The sequence below is a fragment of the Cervus elaphus genome, chromosome 32 (assembly GCF_910594005.1).
Source record: "Cervus elaphus chromosome 32, mCerEla1.1, whole genome shotgun sequence".
In the NCBI taxonomy this organism is placed as follows: domain Eukaryota; kingdom Metazoa; phylum Chordata; class Mammalia; order Artiodactyla; family Cervidae; genus Cervus; species Cervus elaphus.
In genome coordinates, this window is record NC_057846.1 from 41,729,132 (window position 1) to 41,753,902 (window position 24,771).

The following is a 24,771-nucleotide window of genomic DNA, read 5'->3' on the forward strand; positions in this document are numbered from 1 at the left end:
AATTTATGTCTTCAATAAAAGTAGACAACATTCTTGATACACCTGTCTCTTCTAAAAAGACAGAGAAATTATGAAGCTAAAAATTATAGCAGGAGTTGAATTTTTTATGAATTATGCCAGATATTTTATAAAACTGTTCTAAGAGTCAACTTTTACAAAACATGGGGAGAAAACTAAAGGGCAAAGCTTACTTATTCAGGTGCAGTTGGAAAAATTGATTTTGCTAGAAAATAGGAAGGCTAGGGGGTTTCCCTGGTAGCTCAGCTAGTGAAGAATCCACCTGCAATGCAGGAGATCCCGGTTCAGTTTTTGGATTGGGAGGATCCCCTGGAGAAGGGATAGGCTACCCATTCTAGTATTCTTGGGCTTCCCTTGTAGCTCAGACGGTAAAGAATTAGGCCTGCAATGCGGCAGACCCAGGTTCGATCCCTAGGTTGGGAAAATCCCCTGGAGGAGGGCATGGAAACTCACTCCAGTATTCTTGCCTGGATAATCCCCAAGGACAGAGGAGCCTGGCAGGCTATTGTCCATGGGGTCACAAAGAGTCGGACATGACCGAGCAACTAAGCACAGCACAGCACAGCAGAGGAAGGCTAGAATATATTTACAGATATGACCTTATGGATGAATCAAAAGATGGGTCAGAAGCAGAATAGGGAATCTTGGGGTAAGTTCAGGCAAAATTAAATTGAAATTAAATAAAAAGGGAATGGAACATCAAAGAAATTTTAAATAATAGGTGTGTAAAAAGGAGGTAAATTTTGATACAAGACACACAGACAGGTCAATTTCTCCAGGATTACTATAGAAAGTATGAAGCATCAAGATAATGGGAGATACTAGCTACCATTTTAAAGCTAAATGCATGCTTAGAAAATCTTAAATAGGGCACAGAATTTCTATAATTCAGGTGATGATTTCACATTGGATAGACAGATAAAAGTGCAAATGGAAAATGTGATCAGACACACTGAAACTCTACTATTAATTTAAAAATGCAAATTAGCAATAAATTTAGCATGTGAGAAGATATTAGTAAACTAAGAAGCTCATCTGGCCTGAATTTGAAGAAATGTTTTCACTCCTGGTAGGTGAAGAAAAACCGATATAGTATTTCCTAAAGACATGCAATATTTATTAAATTCAAATTATGCATATATTTGGCCCATCAGATTTCAAGGCAATCAATTTATGAAATCAAATAACTCTGCAAGGTGAACGTACAACAGTGTCCACTGTACCACTATTTACAACAGTTAAATAAAAATCCAATATTATCCAAAAGTCATCAGTGAATTACTTCAAATACAAAAGAACCATAGAGAAGAATAAATTGAAGTCACTGATCTGAGACAGATTTCAATGGACAAGGAACTCTGTTGTCAAAAATATATTAGATTGTGAGTAATGTGTAATAGAAATAAAGTTTGTGAGTATTTAGTATATAGCAGTTATCAGTTCAATTCAGGTCAGTTCAGTCACTCACTCGTGTCCAACCCCATGGACTGAAACACACCAGGCTTCTCTGTCCTTCACCAATACCTGGAGCTTGCTCAAACTCTTGTCCATTGAGTTGGTGATGCCATCCAACCATCTCATCCTCTGTCATCCCCTTCTCTTTCTGCCTTCACAATCTTTCCCAGCATCAGAGTCATGCATTCAGTTATAAGCAGTATTTACATTTATGTATAAATGTATACATGTATATACTAACTCCAGAAAGAATGAAGAGATGGAGCCAAAGCAAAAACAATACCCAGTTGTGGATATGACTGGTGATGGAAGTAAAGTCCGATGCTATAAAGAGTAATACTGCATAGGAACTTGGAATATTAGGTCCATGAATCAAGGCAAATTGGAAGTGGCCAAACAGGAGATGGCAAGAGTGAACGTCGATATTTTAGGAATCAGTGAATGAAAATGGACTGGAATGTGTGCATTTAACTCAGATGACCATTATATCTACTACTGTGGGCAAGAATCCTTTAGAAGAAATGGAGTAGCTATCATAGCCAACAAAAGAGTCCGAAATGCAGTACTTGGATGCAGTCTCAAAATAGCAGAATGATCTCTGTTCATTTCCAATGCAAACCATTCAGTATCAGAGTAATCCAAGTATATGCCCCAACCAGTAATGCTGAAGAAGCTGAAGTTGAACAGTTCTATGAAGACCTACAGGACCTTCTAGAACTAATACCGAAAAAAGATGTCATTTTCATCATAGGGACTGGAAAGCAAAAGTAAGAAGTCAAGAAATAACTGGAGTAATGAGAAAATCCGGCCTTGGAATGAAGCAGGACAAAGGCTAACAGAGTTTTGCAAAGAGCAGGCACTGGTCATAGCAAACTCCCTCTTCCAACACCACAAGAGAAGACTCTACATATGGAGTCAATACCAAAACCAGATTGATTAGATTCATTGCAGTCAAAGATGGAGAAGCTCTATACAGTCAGCAAAAACAAGACCGGGAGTTGACTGTGGCTGAGATCATGAGCTCCTTATTGTCAAGTTCAGACTGAAATTGAAGAAACTGTAGAAAATCATTAGACCATTCAGGTATGACCTAAATCAAATCCCTTATGACTATACAGGGGAAGAGACAAATAGATTGAAGGGATTAGATTTGATATGCAGAGTGCCTGAAGAACTATGGATAAAGGTTCATGATATTGTAAAGGAGGCAGTGTTCAAAATCATCCCCAAGAAAAAGAAATGCAAAAGGGCAAAATGGCTGTCTGAGGAGGCCTTACAAATAGCTGAGAAAAGAAGAGAAGCTAAAGGCAAAGGAGAAAGGGAAAGATATATCCATTTGAATGCAGAGTTCCAAAGAATATCAAGGAGAGATAAGAAAGCCTTTCTCAGCGATCAATGCAAAGAAACAGAGGAAAACAATAGAATGGGAAAGACTAGAGATCTCTTCAAGACAATTAGAGAAACAAAAGGAAATAATCATGCAAAGATGGGCACAATAAAGGAAAGAAATGGTATGGACCTAACAGAAGCAGAAGACATTAAGAAGAGGTGGTAAGAATACACAGAAGAACCTTGCAAAAAAGATCTTCATGACCCAGATAATCATGATGGTGTGACCACTCACCTAGAACCAGACATCCTGGAATGTGAAGTCAAGTGGGCCTCAGGAAGCATCACTACGAACAAAGCTAGTGGAGGTGATGGAATTCCAGTTGAGTTATTTCAAATCCCAAAAGAAGATGCTGTGAAAGTGCTGCACTCAATATGCCAGCAAATTTGGAAAACTCAGCAGTGGCCACAGGACTGGAAAAGGTCAGTTTTCATTCCAACCCCAAAGAAAGGCAATGCCAAAGAATGCTCAAACTACCACATAATTGCACTCATCTCACATGCTAACAAAGTAATGCTCAAAATGCCCCAAGTCAGGCTTCAACAGTAAATGAACTGTGAACTTCCAAAAGTTCAAGCTTGATTTAGAAAGGAAGAGGAATCAGAGATCAAATTACCAACATCTGTTGAATAACTGAAAAAGCAAGAGAGTTCCAGAAAAACATTTACTTTTGCTTTATTGACTATGCCAACGCCTTTGACTGTGTGGATCACAATAAACTGTGGAAAATTCTGAAAGAGATGGGAATACCAGAACAGCTGACCTGCCCCCTGAGAAATCTGTATGCAGGTCAATACAGCAACAGAAATGGACATGGAACAACACACAGGTTCCAAGTCAGGAAAGGAGTATGTCAAGGCTGTATATTGTCACCCTGCTTACTTAACTTATATGCAGAGTACCTCATGAGAAATGCTGAACTGGATGAAGCACAAGCTGGAGTCAATATTGCCAAGAGAAATATCAATAACCTCAGATATGCAGATGACACCACTCTTATGGCAGAAAGCAAAAAGAACTAAAGAGACTCTTGATGAAAGTGAAAAAGGAGAGTGAAAAAGTTTGCTTAAAACTCAACATTCAGTAAACTAAGATCATGGCCTCTGGTCCCATCACTTCATGACAAATATATGGGGCATCAGTGGAAACAGTGACAGACTATTTTTGGGGGACTCCAAAATCACTGCAGATGGTGACTGCAGCCATGAAATTAAAAGACGCTGGCTCCTTGCAAGAAAAGTTATGACCAACCCAGACAACATATTAAAAAGCAGAGACATTACTTTGCCAACAACGGTCCATCTAGTCAAAGCTATGGTTTTTTCAGTGGTCATGTATGGATATGAGAGTTGGACTACAAAGAAAGCTGAGTGCCGAAGAATTGATCCTTTTGAACTGTGGTGTTGGAGAAGACTCTTGTGAGTCCCTTGGACTGCAAGGAGATCCAACAATTTCGTCCTAAAGGAAATTAGTACTGAATGTTCACTGGAAGAACTGATGCTGGAGCTGAAACTCTGATATTTTGGTCACCTGTTGTGAAGAACTGATTAACTGGAAAAGACCCAGATGCTAGGAAAGATTGAACATGGGAGATGAAGGTGATGACAGAGGGTGAGATGGTTGCATGGCATCACTGACTCAATGGATATGAGTTTGATTAAACTGTGGGAGTTGGTGATGGACAGGGAGGCCTGGCGTGCTGCAGTCCTTGGGGTCACAAAGAGTTGGACATGACTGAGTGACTGATCTGAACTGAATTGATATACATGTAACACTAAATATATCTATTTCCAAAATTATGCAGTCTCTACATAACATTATAATACCTTATGTTTAATATTGCCTTTTTTGTACAAAGTTTAAAAGTTTTTAGCTCATGAAGTGTGTAATGATCTGAAAGAATACATAGAACGTTCACACAGGTATAAATAGTGAAATTTGGTTTCTACGTTTAACTGAAATTTTTAAAGAAATTTCCACATCCATAATTCTGAAACTTATTATTATCCTGGAAAATGTTATGATATGTATTTTAAAACTATACATAAAATAGAGTAACAATTACATACCCCATGTCCTCTGCATTTGATATTTGGGTCGCAGCTTTGATACTGACTGTATTGAGAGAGCTCAAGACAACCACCACTGTAACAAAACTAAAATGATAAAACAACCAACAACTTTAAAGTCAGGAATTCATTAACTGTACTTAGTATAAGAAATTAGATACACAATATGATACATACTTAGGATGAATTTGAATTTCATAACATCTACTCATTCTAATGAAAAGCTTTAGGTCAAAATGGTACATTATTACTTTATCAAATATCAAGTTTTTACAATAAGATATTGCTTCTCTTGAAGGAGCAGATTTGTGAGCTTACTAATAGCCAATGAAAATTATTAAAGTATTGTAATTTGGTATGTTATAGGAGGTTTTTATTTTAATGTGGAAAGGGATTTTAAAAATAAAATACAATACAAGAAATGTCCATTCAGTGCTTTTCAAGTGCCATAGAGATTTTCTCGAATTTGTCTCTAAATAAAAGTAGACAACATTCTTGAAATACCTGAAAACATAGAACTTTTCTATGCCTTTTCTACAAGGCATAGAAATTATGAAGCTAAAAATTATAGCTGGTATAAGAACAAAACAAGCCAAATTGTAATGAGCATTTGTAACGGGCCTTTGCACTTTCTATGCATTTTTATATATATGCTCACATTGACCCTGAGAGGGAGATATTTTTATCCACACTTTATATTTGATGAGAACTAAATGTACACTTTTTTAGGTCATGCCACCACTGACTGACAGAACCAATATTCAGTGCAAAAACTTCTTTAATCATAGAGCCCACTGATCAATGCTCAATACCAGTGCTTCAACCAGTCCTTTTTACATTCTTCTAACTTCAATAAAGTATTCCTTATCTTTTACAAAAGCAATGTTATCCTCATACCTCAGTTTATCTAACCTTGACTTTGAAATAGAGATTATACCCAAGTTATAGGTTATGAGGATGAAATAACTTATTACACATAAAGGAACAAAAATAGTTTGGGACATAGTAAATGCTCACTAAATGCAAATTTGTGTTTTAGTTATTTATTTAACCTGATTTTGATGTAGACTGCAAGTTAATATTCCTCTATCAAAATTTTAATTTAATTTGAATACTCTGGGGGACATCTAAGATTATCTGCACACTTTTCTCGGTTATCTGTCAGAATATCTAACATGTGATGAAGTCTAAAACATTCGTCATTTTCTATCACTATTGGTAAGTAAATATATGGACAAAGGTCTGTCTAATCAAAACTACGGATTTTACAGTAGTCATGTAGGAAGTGTTCAGTTCAGTCACTCAGTCATGTGCAACTCTTTCCGACCCCATGAACTGCAGCACTCTAGGCCTCCGTGTCCATCACCAACTCCCAGAGTCCAGACAAACCCATGTCTACTGAGTCTGTGATGCCATCCAACCATCTCATCCTCTGTCGTCACCTTCTCCTGCACTCAATCGTTCCCAGCATCACCGTCTTTTCCAATGAGTCAGCTCTTCGCATCAGGTGGCCAAAGTATTGGAGTTTCAGCTTCAACATCAGTCCTTCCAATGAACACCCAGGACTGATCTCCTTTAGGATGGACTGGTTGGACCTCTTGCAGTCCAAGGGACCCTCACAAGTCTTCTCCAGCACCACAGTTCAAAAGCATCAATTCTTTGGTGCTCAGCTTGCTTTATACTCCAACTCTCACATCCATACATGACTACTGAAAAAATCATAGCTTTGACTAGATGCATCTTTGTTGGCAAAATAATGTCTCTGCTTTTTAATATGCTGTCTACGTTGGCCATAACTTTCCTTTCCAAGGAGAAAGCGTCTTTTAATTTCCTGGCTGCAATCACCATCTGCAGTGATTTTGGAGCCCCCCAAAATCAAGTCAGCCATGGTTTCCACTGTTTCCCCACCTATTTGCCATGAAGTGATGGGACCGGATGCCCTGATCTTAGTTTTCTGAATGTTGAGCTTTAGGCCAACTGTTTCACTCTCCTCATTCACTTTCATCAAGAGGCCCTTTAGTTCTTCTTCACTTTCTGTCATCAGGGTGGTGTCATCTGCATATCTGAGGTTGTTGATATTTCTCCCAGTAATCTTAAATCCAGCTTGAGCTTCCTCCTGCCCAACATTTCTCATGATGTATTCTGCAAATAAGTTAAATAAGCAGGGTGACAATATACAGCTTTTATGTACTCCTTTTCCTATTTGGAACGAGTCTGTTGTTCCATGTCTAGTTCTAACTGTTGCTTCCTGACCTGCATACAGATTTCTCAAGTTGTAGGTCAGGTGGTCTGGTATTCCCATCTCTTTCAGGATTTTCCACAGTTTATTGTGATCCACACAGTCAAAGGCTTTGGCATAGTAAATAAAGCAAAAGTTGACGTTTTTCTGGAACTCACTTGCTTTCAAAATGATCCAGGGGATGCTGGCAATTTGGTCTCTGGTTCCTCTGCCTTTTTAGAACCAGTTTGAACATCTGGAAGTTCACGGTTCACTTATTGCTGACGCCTGGCTTGGAGAATGTTGCTCATTACTTTACTAGCCTGTGAGATGAGTGCAACTGTGCAGTAGTTTGAGCATTCTTTGGGATTGCCTTTTTAAGGATTGGAATGAAAACTGACCTTTTCCAGTCCTGTGGCCACTGCTGAGTTTTCCAAATTTGCTGGCATATTGAATGTAGCACTTTCATAGCATCATCTTCCGGGATTTTAAATAGCTCATCTGGAATTCCATCACCTTCACTAGCTTTGTTCATAGTGATGCTTCCTAAGGCCCACTTGACTTCATATTCCAGGATTTCTGGCTCTAGGTGAGTGATGACACCATCGTGATTATCTGGGTCATGAAGATCTTTTTTGTTCAGTTCTTCTGGGTATTCTTGCCACCTCTTCTTAATATCTTTGGCTTCTGTTAACTCCCTACAATTTCTGTCCTTTATTGAGCCCATCTTTGCATAAAATATTCCCTTGGTATCTCTAATTTTCTTGAAGAGATTTCTAGTCTCTCCCATTCTATTGTTTTCCTCTATTTCTTTGCATTGATCGCTAAGAAAGGCTTTCTTATCTCTCCTTGATATTCTTTGGAACTCTGCACTCAAATGGGTATATCTTTCCTTTTCTCCTTTCCTATTCACTTCCCTTCTGTTCACAGCGATTTGTAAGGCCTCCTCAGACAAACATTTTGCTTTTTTGCATTTCTTGTTCTTGGGGATGGTCTTGATTCCTATCTCCTGTACAATGTCACAAAGCTCCGTCCATAGTTCATCAGGCACTCTGTCAGATCTAGTCCCTTAACTCTCACTACCACTGTATAGTCATAAGGGATTTGATTTAGATCATACCTGAATGGTCTAGTAGTTTTCTCCACTTTCTTCAATTTCAGTCTGAATTTGGCAATAAGAAGTTCAAGATCTGAGCCACAGTCAGCTCCTGGTCTTGTTTTTGCTGACTGTATAGAGCTTCTCCATCTTTGGCTGCAAAGTATGTAATCAATATGATTTCGGTATCTACCATCTGGTGATGTCCGTGTGTTGCGTCTTCTCTTGTGCTGGTTGAAGAGGGTGTTTGCTATGACCAGTGCGTTTTCTTGGCAGAACTCTATTAGCCTTTACCCTGCTTCATTCTGTACACCAAGGCCAAATTTGCCTGTTACTCCAGGTGTTTCTTGATTCCTACTTTTGCATTCCAGTCCCCTAAAATGAAAAGGACATCTTTTTTGGGTGTTAGTTCTGGAAGGTCTTGTAGGTCTTCATAGAACTGTTCAGCTTCAGCTTCTTCAGTGCTACTGGTCAGGGCGGATACTTGGATTACCGTGGTATTGAATGGTTTGCCTTGGAAATGAACAGAGATCATTCTGCAGTTTTTGAGATTGCATCCAAGTACTGCATTTCAGCATCTTTTGTTGACTATGATGGCTACTTCATTTCTTCTAAGGGGTTCCTACCCATGGTAGTAGATATAATGGTCATCTGAGTTAAATTCACCCACTGCAGTCCATCTTGGTTTGCTGATTCCTAGAATGTTGATGTTCACTCTTGTCATCTCCTGTTTGACCACTTCCAATTTGCCTTGATTCATGGACCTAACATTCCAGGATGTGAGAGATGGACTATAAAGAAAGCTGTGTGCCGAGAATTGATGCTTTTGAACTGTGGTGTTGGTGAGACTCTTGAGAGTCCCTTGGACAGTAAGGATATCAACCCAGTCCATCCTAAAAGAAATCAGTCCTGAATATTCATTGGAAGGACTGATGCTGAAGCTGAAACTGAAATAGTTTGGCCGCCTGATGTGAAGAACTGACTCATTTGAAAAGACCCTGATATGGGAAAGACTGAAGGCAGGAGGAGAAGGGGATGACAGAGGATGAGATGGTTGGATGGCACCACTGCTTCAATGGACATGAGTTTGAGCAAGCACCAGGAGTTGGTGATGGACAGGGCAGCCTGGCTTGCTGCAGTCCATGGGGTCACAAAGAGTTGGACACGACTGAGCAGCTGTTTGAGGGCAGGAGGAGAAGGGGACGACCAAGGATGAGATGGTTGGATGGCATCACTGACTCAATGGACATGGGTTTAGATGGACTCCGGGAGTTGGTGATGGACAGGGAGGCCTGGCATGCTGCGGCTCATGGAGTCGCAAGGAGTCAGACACGACTGAGCGACTGAATTGAGCAACAGAACCGATTCGTAAACAAAAAACAAACATAAGCTTGCTAATTAACTGAAAGTGCTCTGATGAAGCCAGTAAGGGGGAAAAAAATGAGTGGCAAACCAGCAGTATCTTAGAACAAAACTACTGGGTTGACAACTATATTCATTTGACTTTTTCCATAAGATGGCTCTAGGAACGTTTTGTTCAAACATTTGTGCAGTGTATGGAGAAAGTGCTGTATACTGATAAATCCAAGTGTGATTTGCAAAATTTCGTGCTGGAGATTTCTTGATGGGCAATGCTCCATGGCCAGGTAGGCCAGTTGAAGTTGACAGCAATCAAATCAAGACATTAACTGAGAACAAGCAATGTTATACCATGCGGGAGGCAGCTGACATACTCAAAATATCCAAATTAAGCATGCAAAATCATTTGCACCAGCTTACTCATGTTACTTGTTTTGATGTTTGTGTTCCACTCAAGTGAGAAAAAAAGAACCTTCTTGACTATAGTTCTGCTTTTTCTACTTAGACATAGCAAAAAGATTTCATTTTATAAAAAACAAATTGTGACAGGGGATGACAGTGGGTACTGTGTAATAATGTGGTACAGGAGAGATTGATTTTTCAGTCGCTAAGTTGTGTCCACCATTTTATGACCCCATGGACTGCAGCACACCAGGCTTCCCTGTCTTTCACTATTCCTAGGGGTTTGTCCATGTCCGTTGAGTTGGTGATGCCATTCAACTATCTCATCTTCTGTTTCCCCCTTCCCCTTCTGCCTTCAATCTTTCCCAGCATCTGGGTCTTTTCCAATGAGTTGGCTCTGCCCACCAGGTGGCCAAAGTATTGGAACTTCAGCTTCAGCATCAGTCCTTCCAATGAATATTCAGGGTTGACTTCCCTTAGGATTGACTGGCTTAAACTCCTTGCAGTCCAAAGGACTCTCAAGAGTCTTGTCCGGCATCACAGTTTGAAAGCATCAACTCTTTGGTCCTCAGCCTTCTTTATGGCCCAATTCTCACATCCCTACATGACTACCAGGAAAATCACAGCCTTAACTAGATGGACCTTTGTTGGCAAAGTGATGTTTCTGCTTTTAATACCCTCTGTAGGTTAATCACGAGTTTTCTTCAAGAAGCAAGTGTCTTTTAATTTCATGGCTGCAGTGACTGTCCACAGTTATTTGGAGCCCAAGAAACTAAGCTTGTCACTGTTTCCATTATTTCCCCAGTTATTTGGCATGAAGTGATGGGACCAGATGCTATGACCTTTGTTTTCTGAATGCTGAGTTTTAAGTCAGCCTTTTCACTATCCTCTTTCATCTTCATCAAGAGGCTCTTTAGTTCCTCCTCACATTCTGCCATTTGAGTGGTAGCATCTGCATATCTGAGGTGGTTGATATTTCTCCTGGCAACCTTGAATCCAGCTTATGATTCATCCATCCTGGCATTTTGCACGATGTACTTCTGCATATAAGTTAAACAAGCAGGCTGACAATATGCAGCCTTGCCATATTCCTTTCCCAATTTTGAACCAGTCTGTTGTTCCATGTCTAATTCTACCTGTTGCTTCTTGACCACCATATTGGTTTCTCAGGAGACAGGTAAGGTGGACTGGTACTCCAATCTCTTGAAGAATTTTCCACAGTTTGTGGTGATCCACACACTCAAAGTCTTTAGTGCATATAGTTAACAAAGCAGAAGTAGATGTTTTCCTAGAACTCCTTTGCTTTCTCTCTGATCTAACAGATGTTGGCAGTTTGATCTCTGGTTCCTCTGCCTTTTCTAAACCTGGCTTGTTCACCTGGAATTTTTCAGTTCACATACTGCTGAAGCCTAGCTTGAAGGGTTTTAAGCATTACCTTGCTCATATGTGAAATGAGTGCACTTGTATGGATTGTGGGGCAAGCCAAACGAACAACCACCAGCCATAGTAAAGGCCAGTCTTTATCCAAAGAAGGTGATGTTGTATATAAAGTGGGATTAGAAGGGAATCCTCTATTATGAGCTCCTTCTGGAAAGCCAGATTCCGAGAAGTACTGCTCCTAGTTAGACCAGCTGAAAGCAGCACTCAACAAAAAGTGTCTGTAATTAATCAACATAAAACTCATAATCTTCCATCAGGATAATATAAGACTGCATGTTTCTTTGATGATCAGATAAAAACTGTTACAGCCTGGTTCATATTGCTTAAAGCAGGGGTCCCCAATATTTTTGTCACCAGGGACAGGTAATGTGAGTGATGGGGAATGATGGGGAGTGGCAGGCAAATCTTTGCTTGCTTTCTTGGCACTTACTTATTGCTGTGTGGCCTGAGGGTTGGGGTCCCCTGACTGTTTCTAACATCAATATAATTTTGTTGTTAATGCTTATTGATTTTGTTTTTTTCCCTTTCAAGTTGAGATTTTCCTGGTTCATGGAAGGAAGAGTGTGACTTTTGATTGAAACCTAGATATTTTGATTACTGTGTTATGAGACTCTGGTTAAACCTTGTGGTTAAACCTGGCTAAACCTTCTGGTTCAGCAGTTCTTCCCTATTACAACTCTGAAGTAGGGGAAAGGAACACTGCCTCATTTTTGCCAGGTAATGCTGAAAGTTGGAGAAGGGAATGGCAACACATTCCAGTATTCTTGCCTGGACAATGCCAAGGACAAAGGAGTCTGATGGACTACAGTCCAAGGGGTCACAAAGAGTCGGACAAGACTGAGTGACTATCACTCACTCAGCATTGGATGTACGGATTCCACTAATATCTGGAATGAGAGGGGCTCCTTATTACTGCAAGTGGCTGGGGAGAACACGCTCTCCACAAACCCTCTGTTCTACCACCCTGGCGAGAGTAGAAGTGTAGCTACGCTTTTATCTATGTCCTTTGCTGCAGTAGAGAATCCATTGTTTAAGAGTGTGCCATCTCGCTAAGCTGTTCACTTGGCTAAAGTCAGCCTTTCCTTTAATGACTTATTTCTGTCTGTTTCATTGGGCATTTCTGAGTTTCTGGCCTCTCTGGCACTCAGTTTGGGATATATAAGGCTAAAAGCAAAGAGATCACATTGTTATGTTGCTCCTCAGGTTCTGAGGTGCCTAGCTCATCTGCTGAAAGAACCTTTCAGCTTTTGGAATCTTCTTATGTTTATTTTACATTTAATATCCAGGACTCTTAGCTACAGTTAATGAGAAGAACAGGGGAAAGTAGGTCAAGACTGTCCTGGAACTTCAAATCTCTCTCCAGTAGTTTTAACCGTGATATAATATATTTACCAATATTTTCCCTTATCTGTAACTGACTTTGTACCATTTAATAACTCTGAGATACCTAGATACTCATAGATACTATCCCTAAGTTTTCTTTGAATTTTTATTAAAGCATTTTGACCTATAATTCCTTTGAAATAATATTTTATACCTTAGTCTATAGGCTAATTTATCCTTGTACCTATTGGCTTTCATTTTAACTTTATCTTAAGTCTTGCTATTTAGTAAAATGAATTCCCAATTTACATTTTATTTCAAATTGCATTGGCTATTTTGTACATTTAGCTCTTTGCATTTTAATATAACACTAAATAAGTTTTTTAATTTCCACCAGCAACTCATTCCCTGCCCCCCCACCTCAGCAAAGAAACCTGGTGGAATCATGATTCTTCTGGATTCTTCTGCATCATATTCATTAATTGATTTTGAGAACAGTAACATTTTAACAATATTGCCTTCCTAGTCAAAGACACCATTTATGCTTTAATAGTGATTCACAACCCACATAATTTTCATGTGTAGTCAAAAAAGTAGAGCTGAAGGGGATGGGAGATGGATAAACTAGGAGTTTGGGGTTAGCAGATAAAAAACACTATATACAAAATAGACAAATGAGAAGGTCCTACAGTACAGCACAGGAAACTATATTCAATATCTTGTAATGCACACAATGGAAAAGAATACATATAACTGAATCACTTTGTTGTACAAAAGACACTAACACAACCTTGTAATTCAACTATATTCAACTACAATTTTTTAAAAGGTAGAAATGATGTCTTGCAGGTTTTACCCTGATTTCTCTATCACCCTAATATTGCATATCTCCATGTCATTAAAAATTATCTGTATTGGGTATGGACTTTCGTGGTGGCTCAGACGGTAAAGAATCCACTAGCAATGTGGGAGACCTCGGTTCAATTCCTGGCTTGGAAAGATCCCTTGGAGAAGGTAATGGCTTCCCACTCCAGTATTTTGGCCTGGAGAACCCCCATGGACAGAGAAGGCTGGCAGGCTAGAGTCCACGGGGTTGCAAAGAGTCGGACATGACTGAGTGGCATTCACTGTCACTTCACTTTGCTGTAAATTATCTGATAAACCGACACTTGGCATCTAGTGTGTCTTGTTTATTTTCTCTATTATAACTCACATCATAATTGCTCTGTATCAACATCTATTTCCTAATAGTTGAAAATTAAACTTAATTACATCAGAAATAGATAAAAAGTGTGATGATAAATTTGGCTGCTAAACATTTCAAAATCATTTTCCATGAAGTATCTGTTAATTTATACTTATTTTAGGAAGTTTGTAAGTTATGCTTCTCACCATCAATTTTTTTTACTTGAAGTATACCTGGTTTACAATATTATATTAGTTTCATATATACTACATATTGATTCAATATTTTTATACATTATACTCCATTTAAAATTAATATAAAATATTGACTATGTTCTCTGAGCTGTGTAAAATATTCTTGTAGCTTATTTGGAAGACAACACAAACAGACAGAGAAACACACCACATTCTTGAATAGGCAGAATCAATACTGTCGAAAGGACTACAGTGTCCAAGGGAATTTACAGATTTAATGAAATTCATATCAAATTACCAATGGCATTTTTCACAGAGCTTGAACAAAAATCATAAAATTTGTATAGAGACAAAAAAGACCCCGAATAACCAAAGAAATCTAAAGAAAAATGAACCTGAAGAATCAGGCTCCCTGACTTAAGGCTATACTACAAAGCTACAGTCACCAAAACAGGAAGGTACAGGCACAAAAACATATAGATCAGTGGACTAGGACACAAAGCTGATGATAAACCCATACACCTATGGTCACCTAATGTATGACAAAGCAGGCAAGACTATACAACAGAGGGAAGACAGTCTCTTCAATAAGTGGTGCTGGGAAACTGGACAGCTATATGTAAAAAAAAAAAATGAAATTAGAAAACTCTATACCACACACAAAAATAAGCTCAAAATAAATTAAAGACTTAAATGCAAGACTGAATACTATAAAACTCTCAGAGGAACAAAAGACCAAACATTCTCTAACATAAATTGCAGCAATATCTTTTTTGACCCATCTCTCAGAGTAATGGAAATAAAGACAAAAATGAGTCGTACCTAATTAAATTCAAAAGCTGTTGCACAGCAAAGGGAATCATATACAAAAACAAAAAAATGCCTCTAAGGATGGGAGAAGATATTTGGAAATGATGCAACTGACAAAGATTAGCCTTTAAAATTTTCAAACATCTCATGTGGCTCAACATCATAAAAACACACAACCCAGTCAGAAAATGGGCAAAAGACCTAAAGAGAGACATTGCTCTAAAGAAGACATACAGATGGGTAAGAGACCTATGAAGAGATGTTCAACATAGTTAATTACTGAAAAGTGAAAGTGTTAGTCACTTAGCTGTGTCTGACTCTTTGCAACCCCTTGCACTGTCAGAGAACTAAGATCGTGGTATCCAATCGCATCACTTTATGGCAAATAGATGGGAAGCAGTGGAAGCAGTGACAGATTTTATCTTCTTGGGCTTCCAAATCATGGTGGAGACTGCAGCCATGAAATTAAAAGACTTTTGCTCCTTGGAAGAAAAGCTATGACGAACATAGACAGCATATTAAAAAGCAGAGACATCACTTTACTGACAAAGCTCTGTATAGTCAAAGCTATGGTTTTCCCAGTAGTCATGTATGGATGGGCATTGGACCATAAGGAAGACTGAGCACTGAAGAATTGGTGCTTCTTAAGAGTCCCTTGGACTGCAGGGAGATCAAACCAGTCAATCCTAAGTGAAATCAACCCTGAACATTCATTGGAAGGACTGGTGCTAAAGCTGAATCTCCAATACTTTGGCCACCTGATGGGCAGAGCCAACTCATTGGAAAAGACCCAGATGCTGAGAAGGATTGAAGGCAGGAAGAGAAAGGGACAACAGGATGAGATGGTTGGATGGTATCACTGACTCAAAGGACATGAGTTTGGGCAGACTCCGGGAGATCGTGAAGGATAGGGAAGCCTGGTATGCTGCAGTCCTTGGGGTCACAAAGAGTTGAACAGGACTTAATGACTGAACAACAACAACAAGGCTCCTTTGTCCATGGAATTCTCCAGGCAAAGAATGCTAATGTGGGCAGCCATTCCCTTCTTCAGGAGATCTTCCCAACCCAGAGATCAAACCCAGGTCTCCTGCACTGCTGGCAGATTTTTTACCACCTGAGACACCAGGGAAGCCCATCAAATTATCAGAGAAATGTGAATCAAAACTGCAATGTGGTATCATGTCATATGGTCAGGATGGCCATCATCAAAAAAATCTACAAACAGTAAATGCTAGAGAGGGTATGCAGAGAAGGGAACTCTCCTACGAGGTTTGTGGGGATGTAAATTGGTGCAGCCACTACGGAGAACAGTTCCTTAAAAATGGAAATACCATATGATCTAGCAGTCCCACTCCTGGGTATATAAGAGAAAAAACTTGATTCAAAAGCATACATGCACCACAATGTTCATTGCAGCACTATTCAAAATACCTAAGACACAGAAGCAGATTAAATGTCCCTCAGCAGATGAATGGAAAAAGATTGAGTGGTACATATATACAATGGGATATTAGCCACTAAAGAGAATGAATTAATGTCATTTGTAGCAACATAAACAGACCTGGAGATTATCAAACTAAGTGAAGTCAGTCAGACAGAGAAAGACATATATCATAGGATATCACTTATACGTGTAATCTTAAAAAACATGATTGACATGAAGTTATTTACAAAATAGAAACTGACTGATAGAGAATGAACCTATGGCCACTAGGGGTGAAGGGTTGAGGGGGAAGGATAGATTGGGGGTTTGGGATTGACGTGTACACACTGTTATATTGAAAACAAATAACCAACAAGGACTAACTACATAGCACAGGGAACTCTGTTCAATACTGTGTAATAACCTAAATGGGAAAAGAATCTGAAAAAAGTGGATTTATATATAGATATATATATACTCATATAAAACTGAATCACTTTGCTGTACATATGAAACTAATACAACATTGTTAATCAACTGTCCTCCAATATAAATTAAAAATTAAAACAACAAAGTTAGCATACAATATTGGCTGTGTCCTCTGTGCTATGCAATATATTCTTATAGTTGATTTATTTTTTATGTAGTAGTTTTATGTCTCAATCTCTCCCTGCTTACCTCTTCCCACTGGTAATCACTGACTTGTTCTCTATATCTGTGAGTCTCTTTTAGTTATTGTATTCTTCACCTCTGACTAGTTATTTTTTATATTTCTAGTTTTTCACTAAAATTCTCACTGTGTTCATTTCTTCTTTTCCCAAGTTCAGATAACATTCTTGTTGATTATGCTTTAAACTTTTTATCTGGTAAATTATCTTTTTTTGTTTTCTCAGTTTTTTTTCTTTCATTTGAAATAATTCTTTTGTCATTTTGACTTTGTGTCTATGAAATTAAGTGAAAGAGTTACCTATCCTAGTCTTGAGGGTATGTCTTTGTGTCCCAGCATCCCCATACAGTCTGTGTGTAGCCAGGGGTTTTTGTGGGAGAGCTAGATCTGACATGATCATGGGTCACATCCTGTCCCAGGGTGTGTTGCCTGCTGTCACTTTGGTGAGACGCAGGATTGAGGACAAAGGGATAGGGCCAGTGCCAGGTGTGAGCTGAGACTTCTCCTATGATCCGTGGCTATCACCACCCTACTGGGGAGATGGCATCAGGTCCCAAGCTGCTGATGGTGAATGGGTAAGGACAACCTTATGGTACAAGGTGGGGTCCAAGTTGATTCAGTTCCTTTCAAGTATGCATCTCCCTGCTCCATCCTGGGGATGGCACCTCTGCCCCAGAGGGTATGATCCCTGAGGCAAGAGGGTGCTGGAGTGGGTGCCTGATGTGCTTGGGGCATGTGTCCTGGTATGACTCTGGAATGTCAGTCTGAATTCTAGACACTTCCTGATCCACTCCCTCTATAAGCAGCAGAAATAGCTGCCCTCGCCCCATTCAGCTCCATCCTTCCCAAGTGCACACTCTCCTCAGCAATGACAGATTTCGCCCTACTGTGAAGCAGTGCTGCAGCTAGAGAGGCCAGGGCAGATATTCAACATGGCCTGGGGTGCACCTTGTGTAGTCCCAGGAAAAGAGCCGGAGCTCTAGGTCGGTTCAATCTGCTTCCTCTGCCTTGTTCCCAGGAGTAAAGCCAATGCATATAGGTTCTTTCCAAGCAGAGTCTTGGTTTTTTACAGCCCTCCTGCGGCTAGCTCATTTGATAAAGAATCCACCTGCAATGCAGGAGATTGCGGTTCAATTTCTGGGTCGGGAAGATTGGTAGAGAAGGGATAGGCTACCCACTCCCATATTCTTGGGCTTCCCGTGTGGCTCAGCTTGTAAAGAATCGGCCTGCAATGCGGGAGACCTGGGTTTGATCCCTGGGTTGGGAAGATCCCCTGGAGAAGGGAAAGACTACCACTCCAGTATTCTGGACTGGAGAATTCCATGGACTGTATAGTCCTTGGGGTCGCAGAGTCAGACACAACTGAGCAACTTGCACTTACACTTGTAAGCCCCACCGATTTTCAAACTTGATAAGGGATCAAATCCTTGTGTCAGATCCCAGGCCTGGGGTATCCAGTAATCAGTTTAAACCACTCCCTCCCCAGGGAGGATCTGTGAACCACACACACACATACACACCCCTCACCCTTCCTCTATGCTCCCTCCTAGAGGCACAGGTGCCATACTGATTGTTTGTCATCCCTGCGTACCCGACAAGCATCCAGTTTGTTTTCAGGGAGAATTGCTTCACATGTAGATGTACTTTTGATGTGTTCTAGGGAGAGGTGAGTTTAACATCTTCCTATGATGACATCTTCATCTCCTCTCTATCAAATGTTATTTTTGATGTCAAAATCATAACACAAACAATAGCTGAATATTCAGTTACTTTTAATTTATTTAATCACAGGTTAAGTTAGAACATTTTCATGTTTCTTAGTCATATGTTCAATTTCATGATTTTCTTGTACTGATAAACACTACAGTATGTGTGTGTGTGTGCACATGTACATGTATACTGGGGTATGTGTGTGTACACATGTATATATATATACTGGGGTATGTGTGTGTGCACACAGATACATATATACTGGGGGTATGGATGTGTGTGTACATGTACATTTATACTGGAGTAAGTGTGGGTGTGCACACGTACATATATATTGGGGTACACACAGATGTGCATATCTATACACACACACACACACACATACACACACACACACACACACACACACACATAGTGAGGGTATACCCACTAAGATACCTGATACCTATGACTCTGACACCAACCAAGTGTCCAAGAATTCAGTTCCACTCATTCTGACACACTCTATCTGCAGTTGAATCAAATTCTACTAGTTAAAGGGCTCAGTCCCACAAGACTCTTCTCATTTCAGACACCAGGTTCAAGTCTTTATCCTTCTGACCAACTGGTTATGAATTGGAGGTTCCCATGGCTCCCTCTCAGGTTTGATAATTTCCTAATTTGGCTCACAGAACTCAGAGAAAGACTTCACTTATGTTTACTAATTTATGGGAAGGAATATAATTCAGGTATAGCCAAATGGAAGAGATGCAGAGGTCAAGCTATGTTGTCGGGCAAGAGGAAAGTCATCGTCTCCATGTCCTCTCCAGGCACATCCTCATTACAGCACACTGTGTTCACCAACTTACAAACTATCTTGAGTCTAATCATTGAAAAAGTTTTGCAGAGTCCAATCTCCAGCCATATCACTCTGTTTATTGATGCTGTCAGTGGAGCTTAAAGCTCTAACCCATTAATCAATTGGTCTTTCTGGTAACCAGCATACTCTGAAGCATCAAGAGGCACCACCCTATTATCTCATTAGCATAAACTCAGGTTTCTTTAGATGAATCTCATTATGAATAACACCAAATATTCCTATCACTCAGGAAATTCTAAGGTTTAGGAGCTCTGGGCCAGAAACCAATGGAAAAGGCCAAATTAATTTTCTTGTGTTTGTTAAACCACATTATACTATTATACAATTTTATTACTTTTTTCTAATTAATGAATAATTAAATTAGTTGATAATTTTACATATTACTCTGCCATATTTATGGTAAAGATTATTGCATTTTGTTTTAAATGATGCTTAGAGGGATAACATATTACTTCGTAATGCAGTCAACATCAGTATGTTCCTTTGTGACTGAAAGTGAAAGCTGTTCAGTCTTGTCCAACTCTTTGCAACTTCATGGACTGTAGCCTGCCAGACTCCTCTGTCCATGGAATTCTTCAGGCAAGAATACTGGAATGGGTAGCTTATCCCTTTTCTAGGGGATCTTCCCAACCCAGGAATCGAACTGGGGTCTCCTGCATTGTAGGTAGATTCTTTACAAGCTGAGCTATCAGGGAAGCCATTATATTTATGTGAGACTACCTTTTGCCATTCTGAGAGAAGGTTACTATTCACTTCCAATTTCCTCTATTCTTCATTTTTAAAAAATATTGTATCTTATTGTAATTTTTTAATTAAAATGTGAAATAATTGTTTCCCTTTTTACTTTCATGTACTAGCTTTTAATGGCACTGTTTTTAAAAATTCTTTATGTTTATCAAAGTATTTAAGAAAAAGACAAATACATAAAACTCAAACTCTGTTTTATTAGTGTACCTTGTAGAAGGGTCCAGTGTTAAACAAGTATGTTATGTTTTTGAAGAAAGAACTAGGGGAGTAGGCTAGTGAGAAAATGTTTTTGTTTCATTGCAATTTAATTCTAGTCAAATACTGCAATGCTAAATGTTGGCTTTTTTTTTTTTTTTTTTTGGTTTTCCTTGTTTTTCTCATTATTCGGTTTGTTCTGACCCATTTTTTTTCAAGTATTATTTGATACTTTTTGTTCTTTGATTACACAAACTGTCGCAGACCAGATCCTTGCCTACTGGACAAGTTTAGATGCTCAAATGTGACAAAACAAATTCAACTAACTCTACCAAAATTCACAATAAAAAGATGGTCAGTGAAGCAAATGTTCCTTTAGCCAATAGAAAGTGACCTTTTAATTTTATGATGATATAGTAACCAAATTTATACCATTAATTGCAAATTAAAAAATCTTAAGCTCTTTCTCTCTCTCCCTCTCTCTCAACACACACACACTCAGACATCCATACACTATATATAGAATCAAGTAAAATTTTTATTTACCTTCTCCTCATCACACATGGTTCCATTATTTGTAATAGTAGGGTCTGACTGTACATGAACTCTGAAACTTGCTGACATACATATATGGCCTCCAAGGTAGGTATACTGAATATCAATGTCATCCCTTGCTACTATAAGTGAATGTGTCCAGTGGCAAACTAACTTTCCACAAAGGAGCTGGCTACAATATATTAAAAAAAAAGCTGTTAATACCCGTAGGTCTCTTAGAGACACAAGAGATTAGATAAAAAAAAAACAGCACAAAATATGAGGATAATTCAAAATGTTACTGAGATCATAACACCAAAGCTATTCAGAACATACACCAACTAATAAAGAGCAACATATAAATTCATCTGTATAAACCAGGTTAATCTTTCATTTGGGTTAAGTGACTCTTGGCAGTATACACACACAGACACTCACACAGGCATTTGAAAAATGTATAAATTTCTAAATACATACTGAAAATAACAAGGACGTCCTCGACAGTTTCCAAATAAATCATTAAGAAAATTCACTTCCTGTGTACACTGATAGCTAGATTCTTTAGCAACTAAAAACATAAGCAAATTCCCAATTACTCATCTTTAAAAAACTAAAAACTAAAACTGTGTTAAATTAATATTGAAATATCTAAACAACAATGCCTAGTAAATGTCATCTATTACAAATTTCAGTATTATCTATTTGGCTATACAAGAAAAAGAACCACTTACTGAAAACTACCCACTTAAGAATAGGAGAGCTGGTATGACAGAGCAGAAATAATTAAGAAATCCTAGTCTTCTGCACTCTCTCTTATCTTCAATTCTAAATTCTACTCACTTTCTCCCAACCACATCAAATTTGACTAAAATCCTATTCATTTTCTCCTGTTCTTATTGGGTCTGTTTTACCTCTTGACATAGTTCAAAGTTACATTGATTTCAATTTTATGTTCAAATTTGGATTTAACTAACAGTCCTTTTTATTTTGGTGTTTTACTGACTTTAGAAAAATATAGTTTAAAAATAAAGCTCAGAAGAAAAGATAAATTATTACATTTTCCAAACAAATCCTCGCACTGCTTCGTTCTATCTTGGCATACTCCTCCAAAGCAATAGGAAGATTTATTATTGCATGTTTGTAAGTCGGCAGCTCTTATATCAGGTACACAAAATTCAGACACCCCATTGCAAAATTCTGGAAAATCACATGGATCAATGCTTTTCCTACACAGTATTCCTCTATCAAGTACCTGTGAGAAAAGGAAAAACACATATTTGCTTTGAAATAGTAAAACAAATGTAGAAATATTAAATAACAGCATTGAATTTGTAGCTATCATTATCATTACCGTTACATCTGTAAGTGCTTAAGCCATAAATTTGCTTAAAAGTTCTGGTGAAAGAGTTTGGAAAGAACCCAAATGCCTACTAATGTGTAAACAAACTATGGTGTGGACAATGGAACGTGTTCAGCCGCGTAAAGGCATGGAGTACTGATGCATGCTACAAGGTGACTGCAACTCGGAAACACTGTATTTAGTGAAGAAACCAGACGCAAGGGTTCCCACTGTGTGGTTCTAGTTCTATGAAATGTCCAGAGTAGGGAAATCCATAGAGACCGAATGCAGTGCTGGTTGCCAGGAACTGAGGGGAAGGGAGAGAGGAGAGCAGGTGCGTCACGGGTCGGGGTCTCCTGTTTGGGTGAGGAAGCGGCTGTGGAACCAGGTCAAGGCGGTGGCTGCACAACGCTGCGAATGCCCTAAGTGCCACTCAAGGCACTAAATGCACTTGAAAACGGCTACATTTTCACTGTGTGATGTGCACTTCAATTTAAAAATGGCTCTAGCCAAAGTACTCACAGTTACAGTGCTGTGGTTATCCTGAATATTCACTTCAAGATAAACAGAAAATATCTGAGATGACACTACCCATATCTGTTTTTCAACCTTCGATTGTTGGGGACTAATCCATTGCACTCCTGAAATATTTTAACTAACTCAGATGCTGGTCTTTCCAGGTTTCTAAAATGTTTCTTAGTGGACACCCCTGTCCTTTTGGCCTTCAAGTAATTTTCTTTTCTGGACTAATTCCACTTCTACTGTGAAACTGCTTCTGACTCAGGATGACAATTGGAACACTTTCCCTAGACACAGTGGTGGGAAATTTAACTTAGAATGTAATGGTGGGTCAGGGCTTCTGCCACTTCCAGGGGTGGGCATAGTTGTGGAAAGAGGGGATCCCTCTGCTCTTCTGAAATACCGTACAATGTGGACGAGAAAAGCCAGGAATTGCACTGAGCTTTCAGTACTGCATACAGGAAAAGCTTGTCTGAGAACCGCCAAGGAAAAGCAAGGATATCCAAATGATGTAGAGCACAAGAATCTTGTTGTTCCTATTTTAAGCAAAGATTCCCTTGAGCATGACGCTGACCTCATGTCGTATGTCAGCTTCCTGAGTGCTTGTTTCTTATTCTTTGCTTGTCTGCTCATCATCAAGACACAGCTGACCCAGGACAAGTGCTGGTGAGCAGTACCAGACACAACTCCTTAAAACTTCAGAGAGGAGAGTCTGGGTACTGACTAAAACACGCTAGTCCCCATTATGTGTCAGATAACAGCAGGTTAAAGTATTGGTCTTCCATATCTTTGCACTAGGACTTGTGTTCATCTAAACTGAAAAATTATAAGAAAAAAACACTGGATCAAATCATTAGATTTCAGACCATGTCAGTGGAAGCTAGAATGGAAAGTAGACAGGTAAAACAATAAAAAGCCTTTTAAGCTTATGGTCACTAATAAGAGAGGCACCTGCGACCCTTGAAAAGACAGCAAAAGCTAGATTTTATGCTATAATATGTGAGAAAGTTAATGGGAACTAACATAGGACATTGACGCATGCTTCAAGAGTGAGGAGGAAAGGTCCTGGGCAGATGGTGGCAGTGGGTACATTCCCAGAACTAGAATTGAGTCACAGGTTCCCTCAAGTGTGAAAAATGAAAAGGCTGTCCAGGGCTACCTTCGACAGATCAATAAATGCAGTCCTGAATGCTAAAAACAAAAGATGATAGCTGGAGTTACAGGTTTTAGTTGGAACTTCTTTATAGAATTCACTGCTGTTACCCTGAATCTCTCCCTAGCAACTTATACTATGAATTTTCACTGGACCAAATCCAGGAATATTCTCTGTTGCAAAGAATTATCCTTTGAGATGTAGGTAGAGGGCAATAGTGGGTGTGTACTAAGTCACTTCAGTCATCTCCAGCCCTTTGTAACCCTGTGGATTGCAGGGGCCAGGCTCCTCTGTCCATGGGATTCTCCTGGCAGGCAGGCTCTTGACCACTAGCACCACCTGGGGAGCCCAGATGGAAATGGACTGTTTAGAAATTTCAACTGCTCAGTCTCACTGATTTGGAGACAAAGAGAAAGATGAGAGTTCTGGGGAAGGAAAGAACAACACAGTTTATTGCTAAGAAGTGGAAACCCTAGGCTGGCCTCTACATTAATGTGCTTTGAAACAAATGAACATTGGCTTTAAGAACTAGCCCACTGAGTGGAAAAGAACATGCAGAGAACAGGGTAAAATGATGTGGGGAGAGATTTCCATTGACAGTGGAAAAGCAAACCTGACAACAAAACCTCTAATCAGTCAGCATTTATGTATGTCGTAGCCTCCTG

At 39.2% G+C, this 24,771-nt stretch overlaps 1 protein-coding gene across 4 annotated transcripts in view; it reads right to left on the minus strand.

Annotated features, from left to right (window-relative positions):
- Positions 1-24,771, minus strand: part of LOC122688102 (A disintegrin and metallopeptidase domain 3-like) — a 125,392-nt gene that overhangs the window by 13,539 nt on the left and 87,082 nt on the right. For all 4 annotated transcript variants that reach the window (XM_043893923.1, XM_043893921.1, XM_043893920.1 and 1 more), the window contains 4 exons: positions 22,152-22,347; positions 21,573-21,663; positions 21,108-21,288; positions 4,933-5,019 (listed from right to left, as the gene is read on the minus strand). In XM_043893923.1, coding sequence (XP_043749858.1) covers positions 4,933-5,019; positions 21,108-21,288; positions 21,573-21,663; positions 22,152-22,347 — 555 coding nt within the window. The remainder of the gene's footprint in view (positions 1-4,932; positions 5,020-21,107; positions 21,289-21,572; positions 21,664-22,151; positions 22,348-24,771) is intronic.